The sequence below is a fragment of the Trichomycterus rosablanca genome, chromosome 5 (genome assembly GCF_030014385.1).
Source record: "Trichomycterus rosablanca isolate fTriRos1 chromosome 5, fTriRos1.hap1, whole genome shotgun sequence".
NCBI classification, from domain to species: domain Eukaryota; kingdom Metazoa; phylum Chordata; class Actinopteri; order Siluriformes; family Trichomycteridae; genus Trichomycterus; species Trichomycterus rosablanca.
Window position 1 is genome coordinate 7,904,372 of NC_085992.1, and position 23,758 is coordinate 7,928,129.

The following is a 23,758-nucleotide window of genomic DNA, read 5'->3' on the forward strand; positions in this document are numbered from 1 at the left end:
TTGCCCATGTTTCCTGCTACTAACTCATCAACTTTGAGGATAAAATGTTCACTTTCTGCCTAATGTATCCCACCCACTAACAGGTGCCGTGATTAAGAGATAATCAGTGTTATTCACTTCACCTGTCAGTGGTCATAATGTTATGCCTCATCTGTGTACATCATGTAAGTAAATCAGCTAGATCGGAAAATGAACAGAAATAAAGACAATATTTTATTTATTTTATTACTTATTTGTACAGAAAAAACTAGATTATAATTTATTGTAATTTATGTCTGATTTTATGTCATCATGGAAAAATAGAACTAGAAAAAATACAATTACAAGGTCTTGCAATAAACATGTATGAACAAAAAATAATAATAAAAACAAGTTTAACAAACAAGACAGCTTTAACAACAGCTCACCACTTAACCATTATTTTTTACTTGTTTTGCTTGTTACCCAGTTCAACACTACCAGTTTACTGCTAAACCTCATGAATGCCCACAGATCCAGTAGATTTGCTAAACCTTTAGGGCTTGGCATCTTTAATTATGAAATGTTGATGCCAACCCAGAAAACTAAAAATGCATCAAAACAAGACCAGTCAAAGGTGCTTACTGGATATAGATTTTAAAACTCCTTCATTGACTACAACAGGTTAAGCCCAAACTGGCAGAAAGTAACTGGGTTAAAGTCAGTCCTGAGTCAGTCTAACAAACAAAAGGCAGCTTACAATGGGGGCAAAAGTCTGAGACCACTAGTGAAAAGCTTCAATTTTTATCAACTTCAATACAATATTTTTTATTACGAATCATGTAAACAGCATAACATTGAGTGAAAGGTTACATCTACATACAGTTCATTAGTATTTAGTTTGTGTTTGGGTGGCACACACAGGCAATGTCTTTTTGGCCGAACTGTGTAGTCATGGAAAGGTGCATTTGTCAAACATGGCCAAAACATATGGACATCACGCAGCGATTTTTTCATGCTTATGAGTTTAAGTCAGACAGACATACAGCCATGTATGTTTGAGTCTTATTAAAAAATAGTTATTTACATTTAGTAAGGACGAACCTGACTGGCCTTCACAGAGCCGTGACCTCAACCTCATGAAAAAACTCTGGGATGAACTAAGTAAAACAGAAATGAGGCAAAATTCAGCCTTGCCAGAACAGTAAATGCTTTTAGAGGAGCAAAAAGGGGATCAACTCTGCATAAATGAGGAGGGTTGCATCAGGAAGAGCATCTGTAAAAACCAAATCAGGGATGCAGACCAGAATAATCAGCTGACAAATAAAATAAAATTTAAAAAAAGAATTTGATTATAGTATGGCCATATTTGTAATAGGTAAACAATAACTGATCAAATCCAAAAGTTGTCTGAGCATGTGCTTTAATGTAAAGGATAAGACTCAGGGAAATCTGACCTTTTGTACAAAGGAACTGACCGATTCAATTTGATAATTGTGCTTACTTGCTTTTTAGTAGTGCAAAAATACTAAGAAATTCTGAAATGTACAAATGTTGCAGGTATGAAATTCTGATTGTGTTAGTATTTACAAAATATACTAAAGTTAATCAGTGTAAACACTGGAAAAATTTGCTTTCTACTTTTGTCAGTTAAATAAAGGTTTAAGAGAATGAACAAATCACAGATTCTTCTTGTTCATGCATTTTACAAAATGTCCTAACTTTTCTGTTAAAGGGGTTTGTATGTATTTTTCAAAGATACGACTTTTCACTCAAATTGTTGATGCTGATTGTATGACTTGAATTTAATAAAACCTTCTATATTAAATAAATAGCATTTTACTGATCTCAGACTTTTGGTTCCCACTGTGCAATCACAACAAATCAGTTAAATCATTTACGAGCAGTGTGACTAATGTAAACCTTCAGATCTCACAGATAAGCATAAAAATCAACAGTCAGTTGTCAGTTCAGTATAATTAGGTTTTCATTTTACAAATACTGGTGTAGAGACCATGCGTTTGTGTAAGTGAATATATACAATACATGTACATAGCAAGTCAACATTTTAAACCAATAGGTCACAGCAATGCGATTTATTTCTATTTAACATGAATAACTCCAAACACTGAGCTTATCCATGTAGACTTAATACTTGTCCATGTGGATTAAAATCAAATCCATGGACCTAGTACAGCCATAGGGCCACATGCATACAAGGTGTCTGTGTTTTTAAATGATGGCATCCTTTTTATAAAGGTAAATTCTGATGTCCTCACAGTTGATGTGTCAAGAGTAAAGACAATTAAATCAGCAATAATAACTGTATAGCAATTAACGGTCATCTTGAACTGTATAATTGTGTTAGACATAAACATATTTGTTACCATAATAAGAGTGTGAAATGGCAACGTGCACGCATGCATTTCGAAGAACCTATTTGTTTTTAAATAGGGCTTTTAACAGGTTACAGGAAAAGCCAGTGCTTTTCAAAATCAACATTCCTTTTAAAAGCCACGTCCCAAACCAACATGCACGTAAGCTGCTTTGGATGCCTGAATGCTCATCCACATGACTGACGAGCAAGACCAGCAGCTGTCTGCACTGATTAAATACTGACTGCCTCCTCTATTTGTTTCGTATTCCAGTTAACAGGCTAGCAACAGAGATTGTCTTTTAAAAATATAAATTTTACTTAGTTTTTACTGCTGTGCTCTGATTTATGAAAAAAAAAAAAAATAATAATAAAAAAATATACATACAGACAAAAAGAACTGTGTATGCACCACCCCTTCAAAGACAAATCTATGTACATTTTCATACATATGGACCCTGGAACAGGCAGTTTTCAGTCAGGCCAGCAAGGGTCAAAAAAGTGGAGGAACCTTAGCACAGGTCTTATCAAAAACAGGACATCTTCATTACAAGTTTGTTTCAGTCAAATAAAGGCGAACGTCTTTATTCCTGACTAAAATCAGTCACAGTAAATCTGTTGATTTTGAACACGATACAGTATTTAAGCAAGAAATGTTTGAAGCTACATAATCAAAGAAGAAAAAAATAAAAGTATGAATAACTAAAAATCTGTATTGTAAAGCTAATTGCAGATCCAAACTCAGGAAAACCAGAATTTGCATTTACTACAGCCCAGATTCTTTTGCTCTTGCAGTCATTCCACAGGGTGGAATTATTTACAGATGCAGCTGCCATCAGTGTGCAACCATCAAGAACTTAAGCTGCATTTAAACCAGGATAGATACAAAAGATTACAGTATTGAACAGTGCATAATTTATAGCTCCTGAAAGAAGTATTTAGACATATATCCAACTAAATAAAAGCATCTATCTCAGAGCATATCTGTCTTTTTTATGATAAAATCAATGAACATAAGCAGTCTTTTACAACAGAGCAGCAATTACGACAGACGCAGAAAATGTGGTAAAAGTGATTCGAGATCGTTCTTGAACTCGACATGCCACATTACATTGAACTATTTTAGGGCCCTAATAACATATGCCAGGCCACTAAAGCAGCTAACTAAATCTGGGAGGGTGTCTTTACAGTATCCTTGCACAGGCATAGTAATAGCTTACAAAAACCTATTGTGTGAGCGTTTTAAATGCTAACGCGTTCAAAATGTTTGCCAACTCAGCTTTGCTCACGGATTCACACAGTTTGACCACTTTTGCCTTGGATTAAATTGGTCACTAAAGGGGTTTTCAAAGTGATTTTTAGTTTCACAAATAACCGTATTACAGAAATAAAAAACTAAAAATAGCACAAGATGTAGCAGAGACCGACGGAAAATGTACAGTTTTCATTACATTAAATTACAAGTTTCAAGATTAACATACGATTTTGTCAAAACCATGGTTTTTCCCAGCAGTAATGCAGTGCTACATATCCAACCTGCCTATTCTTCTTCCTCCTCTTCTTCTTCATCATCATCCTCATCATGGCAGTGTGTAATCTCCTGTGGTGTCTGAGGGAACAGGTGAGGAGGCTGAATCTCACTGATGGAGCGCGTCAGCTGGTGTCTCTTGCAGTCGTAGTCTTTGTAGTCCACAGAACAGCGGTTGCGTGTTGCCATGGGTGATTCTGTATCATTGATGTCCACGTGTGTGTGCTCCACTGTGGATTCATGAGGCATCTGGAGCAGAAACAAGACAATGAATAAGCCTAGGCACAACTAATCCAAATGTTCATCATTTTATTTATAAATAAGATCACAAAAAAAAACCTGTTGTGCTTGTTTTAATCCCAAGAGATTTTATCATATGTTTTTCTCTTGAGCCAGGGTCCTGGACACCTGGGGTTGATTCTGACTGTAAAGAGTCACTGACTGTAAAAAGTTTCACATGTTCATCGCATGTCCCTGTGGGTTCTGGTTTCCTGTGATCTTTCAAAAACAAGCCAGTCATCTGCCAACTGTTCCACATTCAATTTTAAACACTAACAAAAATCAAGCAATAAGCCACGAGAGACCGTGCGTTACTGCAATTTTATCACGGGGAAGGTTGTTTTGGCACAACGCGAAGCGAAGTGCATAAAACGTCTTTCCCAGTGATAAAATCATAGCAGTAACGCACGGTCTCGAGTGGCTTATTGCTTTTATAAAATGGCGGTCAACATAAAATATAATAAAATACAACAATGTTCAATTTATAAATGTTTTTATTTACAAAAACACTTACAAAAAGCATTCCTCCGTGACCCCAGGTAGTCCGTTAACAGTGTTGCTAGGCAACATGAGGGCGAACATAACATTCACTTTTTCTTTTCAGTGGCGTATTAATATGGAATGATGTGAGGTGGTCATAGGTGTGCGTTTATTGGGGATTTTACAACGGCTTCGAACGCGGCTCAGCCAATCAGATTTTAGGACCGGAACTATCCGTTTTATAAAAGATCTTTTTAATCTAAATGCCACCAACTGTTTTCTTTATTTAAATTTATGTTTTTTTTTTATTTGTCTCTGCTTGACTTACCTATTACCTAAATAAGCTTTTAACAACATGCTTAAAACCCCTTATATTTAATTCCTTAATTTTTAGCTACAGTATTTATATTCAAAGCTCCTATCATGAAAATGATGTATACTTCCACATTTAAAGGCAATAATGTAATATAAACTGTTTTTAAATTTTATTTACATCAATTAATTTAGACACCCAGCTGGCGGAGATTTAAATCCGGAATTATATCATCAATAAAATTGTTAATGGAAGCATACAGCAGACAACACTTACCAGTACATGAGCGGCTCTGAACAGGTAGCTGAAAGGGTAGTAGAGAAGGTTGATGAAGGAGGCAGCGTACAAGTCAGCATAGCGCATCACCTGAGAGGCAAAAAGGGTCTGCCGGGAACCACTACGGAAGAGACTGCCCATCATTCCATAACACATATCCATGTCATGGGTTACTTTCTGTGAAAATCAAATACAAGTCCAGGAATTTTATGAAAATTATTTAGTAAAACTCAACAGCGTATTTCAGAATTTAACAGTTATAAGAAACAGTTAAAGATTTAAGACCTTAATCCTTCTCTGAAGTGAACTGATATCAGGTCTCTCATTACTGCTGCTGTCCAAATGTCTAGAGAAGAGACAAAAACAGGATGAAAAAATGCAGATAAACTAGAAAAGTTGGCGTAGCAGCGGTGATCTACTGAACATGTGAGAGAACCCGCAAGCTGATCCTTTTAGTTACAAAAAAGAATGTCAAACTGTGTATGTTACAGAATGATACGCGCCTTCTCTTATTTTTACATCACACAAATACAGCAGGCACTTACTTATAAAGTTCTGCCAGGAAAATGTCCAAACTCTGCAGTTCCTCAAAAAGAGCTAAAACAGAACAGAATGAGGTTTAGTATCAGCCCTCATGTAACTCAACTGCAGCCACAAGTTAAATTCTCTCTCACTGTTATGCATCAATTAAATGAATATCAGTAAAAAATTTAATACTGTCAATAAACACATTTATCAATATCCATTAATGAGCAGGAATTCTTTGGTCATTAAACCATGTCCCTATAATGTAAAGTTATATATTAAAGTGAGTATACAAATACATTCCATGAAACAACAGAATTTTGTTGTTTATTTGTTTTTTTATAATGCCATGTTTGAACATCTGTGATATTCAAGGCAGTAACAGTGTTTTGTGCTTGTTTGTTATGGTCTTGTATCTGTGCTTTCAGTATTATTGAGAAATTAGCAACATGTAGCCTATGTATTTTTCCAATATTGCACATATTAACCATCTAATAAAGAAACATTGTGGAACGAGACTTACAGCTCTTGTCAGTCCATACATGTAGCTCTTGAGCTAATTCTGGAATAACTAAGAAAGTTCGCCAACCCTGACGCTTCTTAGACTTGAGGATGTCCCCAAAAATGTGGTCACCAATATACAAGATGTCCTTTCCTTTGGCCCCTAATAGATCACATACAATATCTGAAGAACCTGTGAAGAACAGACAGAAGAACATACTGAAAACACATTATTGACCCACATGTTGATGTGACCCAGCACACACATGCAGAAATATAAAAAATAAATCAGCAACAATCCATTAAACCTGATTACTGAACAGTAAACTGGAACTTACCACCAGAGTACACAATGCCATGCTGCAGCGGTCCTGTGTATGTTCCAATCTTCAGTCTCCCAGTGGTCTGCAAGAATTCATAAAACAGTACAATGTGTGTAAAATGTATTCATACTTCCGTGTAACTATAAACCCTACTTCCAGATAAGTTCACACTTTTTGTAATGCACACTGAAAAAATAATGTGTTTGCTGACCAGCTTGACCAAACATTTGAATTTGATGAAGCAACACACTCCAAAAATGTGACAGGGACAAAATAAAAGTTAAAGTATTTAAGTAACACAGATTTGAAACATTCCACAATAAGCATCAGAAATGGCAACAGGCAAGATAATCATGACTGGGTATAAAACGAGGATCCATCAAAGGCTCAGTCCAGCAAAGATGGGTCATGGGTTATTAAAGCAATAAGCCACGAGAGGCCGTACGTTACTGTGATTTTAGCACGGGGATGACGTTTTTGGCACGACGCGAAGCGGAGTGCCTAAAACTTCTTTCCCCGTGCTAAAATCGTAACAGTAATGCACGGTCTCGAGTGGCTTATTGCTTTTATAAAACGGCGGTCAACATAAAATATAATAAATACAACAATGTTTAATTCATAAATGTATTTATTGTGTATAAACTTACAATAAAGCATTCTTCCGCGACGCAAAATAGTTCGATTAACAGTGTTGCTAGGCAACATGAGGGCGAAAATAACATTAACTTTCTCTATTCAGTGGCGTATTAATATGGAATGATGTGAGGTGGTCATAGGTGTGAGTTTATCAGGGATTTTACAACGGCTTCGAACGCGGCTCAGCCAATCAGATTTTAGGACCGGAACTATCCGTTTTATAATGTCAATTTTGCCATTTCAAAGAGTGTTAAAGGCTAATCAGCAAGAATAACTAGTCTAATCAGTTCAGAAAGAACTTACCGTATCTACTTGTCTTAGGACTGTGCCCTCTCCAAAAAATAAAGGCTTCCTGGCATCAACCAGAATTAGGTCAAAGTAGGATTGCCAAGGCCGATGTGAAGTACCAATCTGTAAATAAAGCAAAACTCAGATCTTAGAAACTTTCTTTCATTATCCGGCATTCTTTATAAATTAAGAAGCAGTGGATTAATTTGAGTGGACACACTGTTTATTCCAGTAGTGATTCAAGTTTAGAATGCAGCTAATATGATCTGCACTGTGGATGAAAGTTTTGAATTGATAGATGTAAACCTAGACTTTGAAGCTTAAATCCCACTCATATGCACCTGTGACAAATGTAAGCTAATATAAAATGGTCTGCTATTGTGGGATATTTTCAAAGCCTGGTATTTTAATTAGGGATGTAAAGGTGTTTCTATGCCCTTTAATATAGTTTCCTTGACACTAAAGAACATAAACATACTAAACTTATTAGTCTAATGCTACAGAACTAGGCATTTTAATTATGATCACTTAATAAATCACTTAATAAGTTACCAAGCTGATATATTACACTGTAACAGTGGAATAAAAAGTTTCACTTACTTTTGGACCATGGGGGAAGTCAAACAAATACGTCATGATTTTCTGAAAAAGCACCAAAAATGTAAACAGAATTATGAAATTATAAAATCTATCTTTTCTGTCCAGTCTACACACAAGTCAAACAAGGACTAAAATTTACTATAACAGGAAAAATGCCATTATGTTGAGCATTATGCAGAAGTATATAAAATTACTTACATCAGTGTACTTGTAGTCACTGTTAGTGGCCAGGAATACTTTAGAAACTTCATTCATGCGACTAAGAAGCAGAGGCAGCTTGGCCTTATTTTAAAGAGGGACAAAGGGCACAAACACAAGAAATATCAGTAAATTAACAGCAATAATGACAGAAGGCATCGATCAACACTGGTACTATTTCTGCTGCAATTTAATGTGTTTACTCACATCTTTCACCACATATTTTTCTAGGTTTTCAACCGTCTTCTCTTTTAACGACCCCTAAACAATCAGACAACACTACATCAACACTGGGTAAATGAATAATATTTATTTGTATGCATATATACGCAATTGCAATCTGAACTATTCAACTATCCAAGGCAAGAGAGAGACCTGCCTTGAAATGAACCCAGTCGACAGCATCTCTGACATCCTGGAACATGCTTTTGTAGGACATGAAGAGATCTCCATCCTTAAAACCAGTCTGACAGCTATGAGGATTAAGACACAGATACAGGTTTACATTGTTTAGCAAATCTTAAAGCACCCGTTTTAGATCATCAGTCTACTTCAGGGCTGCCCAATCAACATCCAGTGGTACTCTTATTTCAAAACACAATTTAATGATTCAGGTGCTTAAGTACCATTTTTATGTCAACACAAGTGGGTTAGGAAAAGAGAACACACATGTATCTGTTACAGGGGAACTACAGCATGACTGTTACAAACCACTGACCACGTAACCAGATCTGGTTTATTTATGATTATGTAGGAAAAAGCATTGGAGATTACTCGAATAATACCTTGCATATCTGGAGCAGTTGGTGAAGAAGTCAACCAAGCAAGCAAAAAGGTAAGTCTCTGAGAGAAAAAAATAACAAATATGCTAAATTAGGCACATACAAATTGAGCATTATTATTACTAAATGATCTCTGTAAGCAGTGTTACTCTCTATAAACATTCATTTATCAATAATTGTGCTCTATGATGCAATAATATTGCTAGTTCATAGCATTAGGATTAATTTCTTACCAGGGAGATTAAACAAAGTATTAAGAATGTAGAATCGCTCTGTATCACCACGCTGGATAAACTTGTTTGGATATAATTCTCTAATCTCTGGCCTGTTTCATATAAAATAAGAAATAAAAGCCAAATTACTGCTATGTCTTTTAGTACATGAAAAAAATTAATCCGTTTTTGGCCACTTACCCACGCATGAAGTTAAAACCGTGGGCACATACCAAAATGTTGCCATAGGCATCTACTTTTAGTAGATTGCCATACATCGTATCAAAAACCAAACCTCTGTAAACAGTTAAGCAAAACAAAATTAAAAAAAAGAGTTATTTACTGATGCACAAATGCACTAATAAGTAGCACTAACGTAAAAGATGTTTTAGTGTACCTGGTTGGGAAAGTAGGATCATAAACAAAATTCAGAAGTTCCTGTGGGTAACCAATGGAAACCAGTCGCTCTACAGTCAGGTCAAAGCCCAGGGATTCATACTCTGGAGACTTGTACACTGTGTAATTAGAATAAAAACATTTCAAGTTAAACTGTGTATATGAACTGTGACATCGAATATGTTGTGGAAATGTGTCTTATTATTTACCTAAACTGTTCATTAATACATGAAGGCAATTCAAATCATGCCTTGCTTTTTGCTTAGATGTAAACATATGTTTTAGTTACAATAAAGGAACAGTGTTTTAAATGTATCAACAGCGTCATTGTTTGATTTGTACAAAAGATTTCTAGTTACCATTCTTAAAACCTCAACGACTGAAGGTCAAGTACTGATGTAAGCAGACAAATGTATTTGCATTGTAATTTGTATGACCTAGCATGCACTGTGGCATAGATAAATTTAAGCCAGAGAGAATTGGAGAAACTACTTGTCTCAAATAAATGTGACTTGAAGGACGATGCAAAACGTATCAATGCAATAACATATAAATTCATAGGTGGTAATATCATATTAAGTGATAGTTTTTTCTCCACACTGACCCTTACATTCACAAATCACTAAACCTAGTCCCAAGGGAAAACGCCATGGTCCTAAAAACTGGCCAGTTTAAGTTACAAGCTATTTATAGACTTCCTAGACATCCTATGTGTGTGCCGTCACCACTCTTCTTTAGAAGCATGATGCACATGGCAATCTCCTAAACCAACAGATTCATTAGTTTATTGGTTGATTTCACTAATTTATTGTCCAGATTCTAAAAGTTCACAATAATAAACCAGCAAGTGAAGACAATTCAATTAAAACAATTATGTATACACCTAAAGTGATTAATTACCTAAGCATACAAAGTAGAGTATTCACATGTGTTACAAATACCAAATGCATAATAAAAGGTTTGTTACCTACCTGCAAGAGTGTAATCCATATCAAAGCCAAAGCATTTAATTTTCTCCATTGCCAAACTTCTGTTGACAAAAACTCTAAAAATGCAAAGAATAGATTTAGTCTAGAAGCAGGTACAATCAGGTCTTTCAAAATGGGTAAAATGGGTAAAATCTCTTCGTCAATACACTGGAAGCCAAAAAGCCAACCTTCTTCTCTGTGAAGTACCTTACAGTAGTATTGAAATAGTAGTAAACTGAAAACTCAACATTTACCACACTCAGAGTAATTTAATAATAAATGAAAATGTCAGTTGGGTTAAAACAAAAGTATCTACACATTACTATTAAAAGTAAAATAAATTAGAGGAAACATAAAACTGGAATTCCAAAACTTGCATAAAAGTATTAATTATTGCTCATACATTAATAATCCTAGCACAAACCTTTATACAATAAAAATACTGAGTAATTTATTACTGTAATAATTTTTTCACTAGTTGTTGTCACTGCAAATGCCTTTCTTCTAAATATTTTATAATCAAGAACTCAATGAAGATCCATGCAAACTCATACAAAAGGGGAACAAAGGGGGAAAAGTAAGCTGCAATGGAATGACTTGTAATGTAACAATAACTAGGCCTTAATATTTTTTCATTGTTGTAAATAACAATAAATCACATTCAATAAAACATTAAATTTGTCATTAAAGGTTATTTTAAAGTTAACATATATAAATGTTTAAAAATATATTTCCTGCTAACATGACAGAAATACAAGTGTTATTACATTGAGGGTGGTATGTTAGGCACAAGAAAGTAAAGATCTCACACACATGAAATTCCACCAGTACCAAAAAGTGGTCTTTCATCACAGTACAAGGATTGCAAAGCAAGGCCAAATAAGTAAAGATGAGTTTTGTTTTGGCTATGTTTTTAAAAACAAAGGTTGCTAATGAATTTGGTGGATAACACATCACTTACAGAAGTCAGTACTTCAGGTCAATGACAAAAAATGTTCGCGTACCTCATAGCAGGATGACAATGGGCCAGTTCCCGTGGTAAGCTTTGTAATAAAGGAATACATGTACTATACATTACTACAGTATGTACATCAGCTATTGCCACTGCACAGTAAAAACAGTGCTGGAGTGCTGATGAATCAACACAAATCTAAACTAATGGTTGAGTTTAGCGTATGCATATAAAGCTATGTCACACTGAACTTTAAGTTAAGTTTTATGGTGCTTCCAGGACACACATTTACCAGCCAACTTTACAAGGTGATGTCAGTCAAAGACTTTGTAAATAAGACATTCTAGATGTTGACAATGCTAACAGTGGAACAGAAGCCTAACTTTGTTCAAACAAGCTTGAGCACCCTCACCTCAGATCTGTCTGTACAACATTATTAATGTTAATTAGATAGAGGCATACAAAATGAATATTCCACAAATACATTTATTATTACATGCAAACAACAAACAAACTGTTCTTCTTACTGTTTTATAGTTAGATTCTAATTACAGAGTGTATTCTGGCTAATTTCCTTAAATGTTTATTAAATTCCTTTAAATGTTAACATTAAAGTTGATATTCAAATATGTAGATTTAGCCATTTTAAACAAATTAGCTGTTTAAAACGTCAACTAATCAAGGACTATAATAATTATTGAAAGTGTGGAACATGCTGGTGAATGGTAACTGGTAATACAACTCTACTGCACTGTTAAAATGAGACACTATATCATGGTATCTTCATACTTTTTTTTAATTTCATTTCTCTCATTGACAGTGTCAAAATCATTACACACCAAGATTACTGGTAAATGTAAACATTACATTCTCTTGCCATTTTCACAGTAAGGTCCAACATGCAAGATTAAACAGTAATATTTTTATCCTCCAAAAGCTGCAATTTCTGTGCATGGTATATTTGTAGATTCCCTACCATCTGATCTACACTGTCACGGTAGAGCTAAATACACATCTTCATGTTTTAAGAAGCTTCATTCAAATAAGAAACAAATAAAAAAATAGAAATTGTCAGACTCTCAAAGTAAATTCCCCATGAATCCCATTCTAAAATATTTGTATTGAAAGTTCATAAAGCAAAAAAATCCTAAACTCATGACCTTAGAAACTAATTTGAATACAGTTTAATACAGTTACAGTTAGTTTACAGTTAATCTACTTAAATGAACAAAGCAATTGTATTATTGTTAAAGTATTTGTAGTGAAATGGGATACACACTGGCCTACATCATTACCTCTTAAACACATATAATAAGAAACAAAAATGACTATTTGGTCAGCCATTAAGAATGATTTATTGTATGATGTATTTTTTTAAAATAATGAATAGGGTTGTTTACAATAAATATGGTGGCAGTGATAGTTGTGTTACATTATGTACCTATGATATGCCTCTCGTCTGTATTTTTTCATAGATAAGCCATCCATGTTGGCAGGAACTTCTGAGTAGTTCTGCAGTCGATCACTCCAAGAAGTCGTCATCTTAAACTTTTTAACAGTCTAAATTTACAAAGACAAAAACAGTCTAGGTTAACAAAATGCAATGAAAGTTAACAAAATGCAATACTTATTAATCATGACTTAAATATTGGCCATGATTAAGTTTCTAAAACTCTTAAGATCTAGAAAGTTCATATTTAATGTAGGAGTGGCTTTTTAAACAAGCTAACAGAGAGACTTTACTGCCACTAACCCTAACCTAATAAAACCCTAAGGACTTTGTGCTTCCTAAGATTAAGTCCTGTTTACCTTTTTTTTTTTCCTTTTAGCTGCTCTTGTATTTAGAGATCACCACAACGGATCAGCCTACGATTTTAATTTTTTCCATTGATCATTGTTATGTCATTTTATTCTCAACATATGACACAATTTATATCAATAAAGTGAATCAATAAAGTGAATAAATATTTTCATTCATTGAGATCCAATGTGTGATTTAAGCAAAAACACTTTAAGCAGACGCAGTTCAGCATTATGAACGTAGTTCATTACAAACCCTTCTATAAAAATAACATTACACATGGATACACATTCACAGAGTTGCATGCTGTCTGACCATACCGAGACAAAACAGCTTCTGTTTGTGATTTTAACGTTTAATAGTAATAATTATAGCAATAATACTGCAATTCCTTCGGGATCAATAGTGTTATCTTATCTTACCTTATCTTACCTTATCTATCTAGTGCAGTTGTTCATGATTTAATAAACAGAAATAAAACGTTTGGAACAGCAGCACACTAAAGATCTACAGCTCCTCTCTCAGTTCAAATCAAGTATCAACCGTTCAAAATGAATTTAAATGACCTTTAACTGATAGCATTAATAAAACAATAACTTTTTTGTCTCTTGTCATTAATGTCCCTAAGTGGGAATAAAGCTATGTTACTGTATCTTATATTTATTTGTAACCTATTTATAAACATTTGTACGATTTATGTACAATATTTTACAAGCTAAATTACCCTTAAACTCATAACAACTCAGTGAAGACAAAAATCTAAACAGTTACATGAAACAAGTCCTCTGCTTATATAAGAATAGGCTGGCCATATGAAGTCAATCACAACAAACAACACAACCGAACTACTGTTTAGATTTTTCCCTGTGCTTAAATAAAAACCTAAGTTGTTGAACCACTAGAAGTATTCGGTTTTTGACTCCTATAATGTCAAACACGAGTCAAACTATACATATTAGTACAGACTTTCTGTGGCTGCACAAGTTCTATTATTACAGCAGCTACTGTTTATTATTAACGGTAAATAAATGTAAGCGAGCTAAAACTTTCAATAAACTTTCTTATAAACAAAAACTGTTTGCAAAGTAGAGCAAATAATAAAGATAATAAATACATCTCAATACCGGTTAAACCTATTTCGCCCGAGTTTAAATGAACTACTATTTATGTGCTAACTAGCTAACGTTTGCTGACTAGCATGATTGTAAACTCACTTCCTCAGCTCCTTGTCATCAGTTAGCCTAGCTAACCAACTAACGTCTCATAAAACAATGCAGTGAACTGTTCTACGTCTCTTCACACAAACCTGCTCTACGTGTGACTGTTATTGTTGTAAAGACACGATACTGCACCCAACCTGCAGGTCCGTGTTGTTTATTACAGTTTATTAGCACCCTGCTCAGCAGCCTCTCACCTCACTCGTCTCCGTTTAAGCAGCGACTGCAATGGTATGACACTGCGCATGCGCACACTAGATTCATGACTTTGCAGCTGTTGTCAACTTTCATTCCGATATCGCATTACATGGCGAAACCATACCATGGTAAAATAGGCAGGAAATGTGATATAATGTAAAACCTATCTATCTATCTATCTATCTATCTATCTATCTATCTATCTATCTATCTATCTATCTATCTGTCTATCTGTCTATCTGTCTATCTATCTATCTATCTATCTATCTATCTATCTATCTATCTATCTTATCTCTGTATCTCTCTATATCTGTGTTAGTATATATATACTGTATATCTATATATACTAAAGTGATCGTGGTCATGAGGGTATGGGTTTGATCCTTACCTTCAGTCACTGTGTGATTCATTTTGCATGTTCCACCAGGTCTATCCACTGGTTTCCTTCCATCTCTTACAGACATGGAAAAGGTTGGTTAGCTGTTCTAAAAAGCCAGTAGGTGCAAGTAAGTAAATGTTTGAGTACAAAGGATTGGTGTCATGTCCAGAGTGTGGTCTGCCTTGTGCCCAATGTTCTCAGGCACAACATTTTGTATAATGGGCCAAGTAGCCAAGGAAGATATATATATAATAAAATATATAGATCCACAAACACGTGGCCTGCACAGAGGTCTGAACACCACTGCAATGTATTGTCATGTTGATTAAATGCCATACCTTTATTTGTCCATCATCACATCCCTTAGTGTCCAGTCGACCAAAATTCATTACAAATATAATAAATGTAGGCCCATGGCAATGTAAAGCTTGCTTGTGTTAGGATGAATCTTTTGTTCAAAAGGTCCTCAAGAAAGCAGTCGGGAAGTCCAGAAAGTATTCTTTAAAACACTTTATTAAGTGTAAAAATGATCTGTGAATATATATATCAGAGCTAAGCCGACCGACGCTCCTTTCTCCTGCAGTCTAGACACACAACCACGTAAGAAAGAGAGCCGCTTCTGTCCGCGCCGTTCTTTTTTAAACTCAGCTAGGCTCCTCCTCCTTTACTGCTGGTGGAGCCAATGAAGTGTGCTAAAAAACCCAGGGATCCGCCTCCCCCCTTCGGTAGGAGTCAGGGAGGGAGCCTAGCCGGCGCCATGTTGAACAAAGGGAGCATGCGCAGCGCCATTTTGAACAAAGGGAGCACGTGGATGAATGCCGTAAAACTTCCCATATTAAATGTACGTTTTTATGTTCTGAAAAACCTAACACTTGTCTTTGGGTAGTATCACCCATGTTCCAGCATCTTCTAACACATAGCCCGTCTGTTTTGATGGTTACTGGACGTGGTTAGTTAAATGCAACCATTATTTTAAAAAAAATGGCTACATTACTTCAGTTTTACTGTATAACATTTACAGTGGGATTTAAAACAATTACAAAATAACCTAGCAACCTACAGTTAATTACTAAAAATGACAAAGTGAAAATGCTTTTAGATTCCCCCCCCCCCCCAAAGTAATAAAAAAAAACAGGAACTCGTTTATTCACAAAGGTTTTCAGACCCTTTAATTACTTTGTAAAAGCCCCTTCAGCAGCAAATATAGCTGCAAGGTTTATTGAATAAATCTTCACATGCTTTGCACAACTAGATTTGGGCAGTTTATCCCATTCTTTATAACAGATCCTTTCAAGCTTCATCAGATTCTTCTTTCTTGCCTCCCTGCCCAAGGCCTTTCTTGACTAGATGCCCACTTTGGCCCAACAGCCAGCTTTAGGAAGACTCAAGCTTCTTCCATTTCACAATTATTGAGGACACTGTAGTCCTGGGAAAATTACATTTTTGATATTCTTGCCCTTATTTATGCCTTGTGACAATGCAGTGTAAATGACAGGTACTTAAAGACCTAGGTGTCCGCCCTTCCAAACTTCCATATGTCCAGTTATTTAAATTGCAACACGTGGGGAACAACAATACACATCAAGGATACATTTGACCACCAAGGGTCTGAAAACTCTTGTAAAAGAGATTTTCGTGTTAGATTTTTAATTTATTAAAAAATGTTTTCACTTTGTCATTATAGGTGATTATTTGTAGACTGGTGGATAGAAATTGTAATTATACCCACTCAAAGTCAAACCCACAACACATTAAATTGCACAAAAATTCAACAGGTCTGAATACTTCTTGAATCCATTGCAAACTGTATTCAAATTTGTTTAGCATGATCTTAGCATTTCTTACATTAGCCAGAATGATGTCAATGGTAAATAAAGTGAAATATTTGTAATGGGATGTCGTACATTTTGTGTACGTTCCCTGTCCATGGTCCTGAACTTGACTTGACTAAAGAAAAACATCCCGGTAAAGGGCTTAAAAGTTTGTGAGTCCTGTGCAATTATGTTGATTTCAGGAATGATTGCTTAAAATGACTGCTACACAAAGTACAAACAATTGTATTTGTCTCTACGGATCCAAAAAGCAGAAGAGAAACAGAAAAAAAGCTTCAAAGAAAACTTGTTTCTAAATAGAGGAGTTTTACTTCCAGATGCTACTTTCCCTGTCATGCAAAGATCACATTAATGCTGGTTGGTGGGAAAAGACTCAACCAGAACTGTATAACTTGCCAATACAATAATAAAAATAATTCTAACAAAACTCTTGCTTACTAGAAGGACATTAGGGATCTCCAAAACTCATTGTGGTGTATTTCAACCAATACAAATCTGGAGGTTTCACAACACGTCTGGGACAATTTCCTGTGGTTCAATTAGGCAAAACTTGGCAGAGGAGGTATAATGCTCTTGTTATTAGGAGAGGATTATGGTTGGACCTTGGCTGCTTAGCTTGCAGTCATTACAAAAGTTTTGCAATTACATAACAAAAGTTATCGCAGTTGCTATTGCCAGGTTTTACATAGTATTTCCATCTTTGACTTTCATGTGACTTACAAGTGAGTTTTGCAGTGATTTGGGATGTTTGGCTGTAGTCACCCTGTCTCTTACATACGTTAACTCAGGTTTGTTCACACTAGAGCTGACTGTAATGTTGTAAGCACTAGTTTTTAAAGAGAGCATCTTTGGCTTTGATCCCTTTTGGTTCTCCCTATTAATTTAAGTGTTATAGTTTGGAACAGAGACTCATGCTGTACTATGACCAAGTGTCTCCAACAGTATCTATAAGTTTTCATGTCTGTTTACTGAACATTAATTTAGACAGTGGAAACACAACTAATTAGGTGTGACCATTTATTAGTTTTACACTCACCACTTAAACTTGCTAGTGTCATTTGAATGTGGCCACTTAGCTTTTATAAAACTTGAAAAAAATACAAAACTGACACAATGCAGACATAGCCTAGTAAATAAACAGTATTTTATAAAACCAATGCACTTTTAATATACAACTCACAATCACAACTGATCAAACACAGGTTTATTGAGTAGAACCAAGTGCACTGACAGCATCTCATTACAAAACTTTTTTACAGCTTTTATAAAAACGTATGTTTTCATTTTTAGCTTATTGTTTTTTGAGTAGTTCTGGGCATCATTGGTTATTAATAATTTAACTAGGATCCAATTGTGAGGATGAGGTAGCACAACAAAAAATCACTCCTTACTAGAACTACTTTAGTTACACACACACACACACACACACACACACACACACACACACAAACATCAGCATCCTGTTCAATCAGTAGGCAGCACAAGTCCAAATTGTAAAACCAGCATTCCATCCTAAAATTGTAGAAGAATCAAGCTGTAACATTATAATCCTCTGGCACAGAACAGACTCCAAGCCTGTTTTTTAAAGTCAATTAAAATATTCACTCATTAATAATGAATCTATCAGATATTGTTAGATACCCACCTGTAAAGCAGTTTCCCCCATCGTGTTTTTCACTTCTCTTAAAGACTGACGCTGCTCTAGAAGATGCTCGCCACAAACAACATCCACCTGTGCAAGAAAAAAGCAGGCACAGATACACAGACTGATCAATTTATAGATCATCACTGATTCTGATGGTAGCGATCTTTTAACAGCTCATTGTAATTAACAAAGTTAGGGAAATAAGAAATCTTACAGAAGGATTTACATAGTACTGATTGCATTATGTTAAATGAAAAATCTGGTAGAAGTACTAAAAAAGACTATGAAATTGAAGTCATCATGTTTCATGTATTTACTGCTGTATCATTTGCTACCAGCCGGCACTCTGCATAGTCTGGTAGGTACATTCAAAGGCTGCAGGGAAATGTCAAAGTGTGTTGTACCTGCAAATCTGAACTTAACTCCATCTTTCTTCTGATAAAGAGCTCAACATGACGAATAGTGGCTTCACCGGATACACGTATGTACCTTCTCTCTAGAGGCTGCAAAAAGAAAAAAACAACAGCAGAAGATGAACATACAATTTGCTTCAGAATTAATAAAACATCCTTGGTAAAGACAGGACCAAAACAATATTGAAATGGTTGTTGTTATCAAATTTAGCTCATACAAAACAATTTATAAGAAAACAGTAACACTAAACAAAATTACGCAATTATAAGCACACCTAGAATTTCTAATAAACAATGTTTCTATTCATAGTTTACCTTTTTAGCTTTACCTGAGCATTCATTTATGCAGGTTCAGGTTCACTTATGACACATAGGTCAATTTCCATAGTTATTCATCAACGAGGGGATTATTAAAACATATAAAAATGAAACACCACAATGTGTGGACAAATTAGGCACTGGGCTAATAAAATTAGCTCCTGGAAAAGATTTAGTTTAGTACTACTGGACAGTGGAAAAACACTCACTGAGAGAAATTGTAAGCAATTTTGCAGTAGCATTTTGCTGCATTTTGTTTTTTCCTTATATTTTATCACTGCTTTGTTTTCTTCACATTTTACCTTCTGCCTTAACTTTTTTGGAATTAAGTTTGTATTTTTCTAACATCTTTAAATATATAGTATTTAGCAATTATATACAAAATATAGATACAGTACCTTAAAATTCTCAATACCCTCTTCAGCTCTGTGAATGAAAGAACAAAGACATAAAAAATTATACACATCATACAATTTATGCTCACAGTGCAGACCTAATTAACAGTGTTTAAGTGTTTGAAGTATTTGGTTTTAACTCAATCTAGTGGTAAAATCACCTTTATTTTAGACTTGCTAATAACCTCAAATAAAAAAGCAGCGAGTAAACTGACCCGACAAACTCCAGCATCAGTGACACATCGAGCTCTGGAGGAATGGTAAAAAAAGATTGGGGCATCTGGTCTCCTTGTTTTTCGTTCTGAGACTTCACCGCGAGTCTTCTTTCTTTGTAAAATGCGCTACTTCGTGTTCTCTCCACTTGAGTAGATAGTAAAACATCAATGAAGCACAATATCACACAGCATGAAAAGATTAGTTTATAGACATATGATTAGAATACAAGAGACATTTAGTAAAGTGATACTTTACCTTCCTCTAAATGTGGAACCATTTTGTAAACAATATCTTGCAATTGCCTGTCAGGTCTAGAAAACATAAGCAGTGACACACATTAGGCAATATATGCAAATAACTAGATTATAATAACTGTAGGTAAACATTGGGGAAGGAAAAAAAAGGGTGAGACTACTACTGTTCCATGACACCAGTAATTAAACCCCAGGGGTAATGGCAACCATGACAACAAAATATCAAGGGTCCACCTAACTAATCTTGTCATTTAATCAGAAGAAGCTGGAAAAATATGCTGTGAGGATGATCAATTCTAACAGGTTGGCAACTGTTGGATCATTATGAAGCACACAGGGGTTAAACACATACATAACTGACATAGTAATACCTTATATTATACAGTGGTTGAGTTTGATGAACGATAATGGCACAGTTGGGACATCTGTTACTGTAGAAGAAGTGCTTGACAATGCAGCTTTTACAGACTAGGAACATAATAGGGAAAGAAAAACTATTAGTAGGACAGACAGACAAGCATTTTGTTTTATGTTTTTTTGGTAACGTTAATATATTTTATCCTACGTACATGTATGAAGACATTCAGTGATGGTGGTGGCATCGATGAAGAACCCATTGCAGAGACCACAGCGAATATAAGGATACATTTCCCTGAGTGGCAGTAAATGCTTTGCAAAAAGGAGAAAACAGTATAAATGTTTACATATAAAATAAACAATTAAAGAATTATTTTTTAACCATGAGCTATTTCATATAAAAGAAGAGCAAGAATCATTCCTAGCAGGCAACTTGGCCTATTGATTCAGTGAATCATTCCATTTAATCCCATTTCAGTTTATAAAGCTACAAAAGTGTAAATAAAACTTTATATTTATAGACTTCTGAACAATTTTTATTTTGGAAATGTAACTGGACATCAAGACCTGAGCCATTTACTTCCTGCATGTTCATTATAAAAGAAAATTTTAAGAACTAGATAAAACCAGGTTAATTAAATGTTCACTGTTATATTTTTTTTACTTAAGTTTCTACTCCAAATGATAATTTCTTTATTTTTTAAATCCTCTTTGCTGTTGTATCAAGATACCAAATGTTTGTTAGATAACTGTAATCATAAACACGTTACAGACCAGTGATTAGGACTCGTTGTAACTAACCAGTAATACATGTATTAATTGTAGAATACCACTAGCTGGCGGTAGTTTGCTGTGTCAGAACTGGATTTCTAAAACAATACAGTAATCATGTAATTTTAATAATTTAGTAGACACAGCATAGATGAAATTACGTTTTACATACAGATAAATTTAAAACAGTTTAAGGTGGTAAAATATCTGACCACTACATATTGTAGAAACAACTTTAATGAACCATGGTATTGACTCTACAAATCTGTAAAATTGTATGGACACATAGAGCACCATTCTTTGAAAGAAAACTTCTCTTATTTGCTCTTTTGAAAGTTCTTGTAGGGAAGAGCGCTGTCTATTCTGTTTTTAATTGGGTTAAGATCTGGAGTGGGGTGGCACAGTGGCTCAGTAGGTAGCGCTGTCGTCTCACAGCAAGAAAATCCTGGGTTCGATCCCCAGGTGGGGCGGTCCGGGTTCTTTCTGTGTGGAGTTTGCATGTTCTCCCCGCGTCTGCGGGGGTTTTCTCTGGGTGCTCCGGTTTCCTCCCACAGTCCAAAAACATGCAGTCAGGTTAATTGGAGACACAAAATTGTCCATGACTGTGTTTAACATTAAACGTGTGAACTGATGAATCTTGTGTAACGAGTAAATTACCTGTTCTGTCATTAATGTAACCAAAGTGTGTGAAACATGACGTTAAAATCCTAATAAATAAATAAGATCTGGAGCCTTAACAGACATAGCATATAATTTAGAAAATTTTTAATACTCATCAAACTGATCTCCTGAGCCCTGTGGATAAGGAAGGGCACTGTCACCCTGAAAAAGACCACCTCATAAGGAAAACTTTTAATCCCACTAATCAGGGGACAATATTCTTAGTTATCATGAAAGTAAGATTTGTTCATTTGCAGTGGCATCACTATGTCAGTAACATGATGTTTCACACATTATATAAAATGTGGTCTGTGTATTATTATTACATTGCTTTATGGTAAAATCCCCAAACCCAAATATGTATTTTTGTTGTTTGGAGGGCGGCACAGTGGCTCTGGGTAGCACTGTCGCCTCACAGCAAGAAGGTCCTTTCTGTGTGGAGCTTGCATGTTCTCCCAGTGTCTGCGTGGGTTTCCTCCGGGAGCTCCAGTTTCCTCCCACAGTCCAAAAACATGCAGCCAGGTTAATTGGAGATACAAAATTGTCCATGACTGTGTTTGACATTAAACATGTGAACGGATGAATCTTGTGTATTGAGTAGGAATGTAACGATGCACCACAACACAGTTAAAAATCGGTGCACATGTGCCATGATTTAAATCGGTTATTCATTTAAGATGAATCGATATTTACTTTAAACAGCAGAGGGCGCTGGTGCTATTCACCTCACCTCGTTGATGGCACTTCACAAAGTTGCCAGGTAGGGGATTTTCCAGCCAAATTTACTTATGTAAGGATACTTTCTTTATTTGTATTATTCATTTATCTGTATATTGTTGGATTTGTTTTAAAATTTCATTACATTTTTTTTTACACAATAAGCATTATTTGGCATAGTTTGTACCTACCTCAGAAATAAAAGGGCATTAATTATATAGATAAATAAAAGATAAGCACAAACACAGTATTTTATTTTGTAAGAGAAATAATAAAGAGAAACTATGTCATAATTTGTCTTTAATTTCATTTTGTTTAAAAAAAACGGGAAGTGACATGTAGGCTGTTTGATGTACGGAACACTGTTACTTTAACGTCAAGTGCCGGGCTATGTTTTAAACACCTGATAAATAAGAACTAGACAATCTAACCGACCTTTACCAACTTTTTTGTAGTCGACAAATTAACCAAAACCGTGTAAAAGTGATGTAAATGTTATAATGTTTACCTCTCCACAGGTGTTCCTGTCACTTCGAGCTTTGTCTTCACCGTAAGAGCCAGAAGAGTCTTTACCACAACTTTCACTTCTCTCCCTGTTCTCATCCATATTACAGGATTTAACTTCAGATTTCGGTTTACTTTAATTAAATATAATCCTATAAGTTACGAATTAAGTGTAAATTGATGTTTTTAACGCATATTAAGGGGTTAAATGTGGGTTATAATGTAGTAATAAACTTCCATATTCCCTCCTCGCGCACCTGGTTGCTACCAACATTAAATCCCGCGAGTCGAGTTTTTTGCGCGCGACGGTCCACAGAGCCCAAGCGCGAGCCACTGTATACAAAATAAAAGTTTCACAATAAAAGTTGTATATTTTGAGTTGTATTCACTTGGATTGAAGTAAATATAACATATTTAATATATTAAATAACAACAACAAAGTCATAATCATTCTGTATCTGTCAGTCATTGAAATCGGGCTATGATAATATT

The 23,758-nt window shown here is 35.1% G+C and overlaps 2 protein-coding genes across 4 annotated transcripts; both read right to left on the reverse strand.

The window, feature by feature from the left end:
* Nucleotides 1-200: 200 nt before the first annotated feature.
* On the reverse strand, nucleotides 201-14,818 carry nt5c2a (5'-nucleotidase, cytosolic IIa). 3 transcript variants are annotated; one of them, XM_062995596.1, is made up of 18 exons: nucleotides 14,805-14,818; nucleotides 13,031-13,149; nucleotides 10,641-10,714; nucleotides 9,671-9,788; nucleotides 9,475-9,570; nucleotides 9,295-9,386; nucleotides 9,065-9,122; nucleotides 8,659-8,752; nucleotides 8,487-8,540; nucleotides 8,280-8,363; nucleotides 8,082-8,123; nucleotides 7,497-7,604; nucleotides 6,573-6,639; nucleotides 6,257-6,427; nucleotides 5,754-5,805; nucleotides 5,494-5,554; nucleotides 5,209-5,385; nucleotides 201-4,109 (listed from the first exon to the last, which is right to left on the reverse strand). In XM_062995596.1, exons 2-18 carry the CDS (start codon nucleotides 13,129-13,131, stop codon nucleotides 3,873-3,875), a joined length of 1,686 nt encoding a protein of 561 aa, XP_062851666.1. In that variant the 5' UTR covers nucleotides 13,132-13,149; nucleotides 14,805-14,818; the 3' UTR covers nucleotides 201-3,872. The 3 variants fall into 3 exon arrangements, with proteins under 3 accessions (XP_062851666.1, XP_062851665.1, XP_062851667.1); XM_062995595.1 differs by lacking the exon at nucleotides 14,805-14,818 and adding an exon at nucleotides 14,697-14,779; XM_062995597.1 differs by lacking the exon at nucleotides 14,805-14,818 and adding an exon at nucleotides 14,605-14,626.
* Nucleotides 14,819-18,141: 3,323 nt separating this feature from the next.
* Nucleotides 18,142-23,555, reverse strand: pcgf6 (polycomb group ring finger 6). The gene is made up of 9 exons (XM_062995598.1): nucleotides 23,271-23,555; nucleotides 20,827-20,926; nucleotides 20,629-20,725; nucleotides 20,259-20,314; nucleotides 20,003-20,147; nucleotides 19,791-19,818; nucleotides 19,066-19,164; nucleotides 18,662-18,748; nucleotides 18,142-18,528 (listed from the first exon to the last, which is right to left on the reverse strand). Exons 1-9 carry the CDS (start codon nucleotides 23,367-23,369, stop codon nucleotides 18,481-18,483), a joined length of 759 nt encoding a protein of 252 aa, XP_062851668.1. The 5' UTR covers nucleotides 23,370-23,555; the 3' UTR covers nucleotides 18,142-18,480.
* Between the last annotated feature and the right edge of the window lie 203 nt (nucleotides 23,556-23,758).

What these genes read in the sequence shown, in the direction of transcription:
- nt5c2a (XM_062995596.1), bottom strand. Translation starts at nt 13,131, where the DNA reads ATGACGACTTCTTGGAGTGATCGACTGCAGAACTACTCAGAAGTTCCT. An exon ending in GGTTTTAACTTCATGCGTGG is followed by an intron (nt 9,387 to 9,474) that starts GTAAGTGGCCAA and finishes TATATGAAACAG; the next exon opens with GCCAGAGATTAGAGAATTAT. An exon ending in TGTATGGACTGACAAGAGCT is followed by an intron (nt 5,806 to 6,256) that starts GTAAGTCTCGTT and finishes GTTCTGTTTTAG; the next exon opens with CTCTTTTTGAGGAACTGCAG.
- pcgf6 (XM_062995598.1), bottom strand. Translation starts at nt 23,369, where the DNA reads ATGGATGAGAACAGGGAGAGAAGTGAAAGTTGTGGTAAAGACTCTTCT. An exon ending in GGTTCCACATTTAGAGGAAG is followed by an intron (nt 20,148 to 20,258) that starts GTAAAGTATCAC and finishes TATCTACTCAAG; the next exon opens with TGGAGAGAACACGAAGTAGC. An exon ending in CTGATGCTGGAGTTTGTCGG is followed by an intron (nt 19,819 to 20,002) that starts GTCAGTTTACTC and finishes TTTCATTCACAG; the next exon opens with AGCTGAAGAGGGTATTGAGA.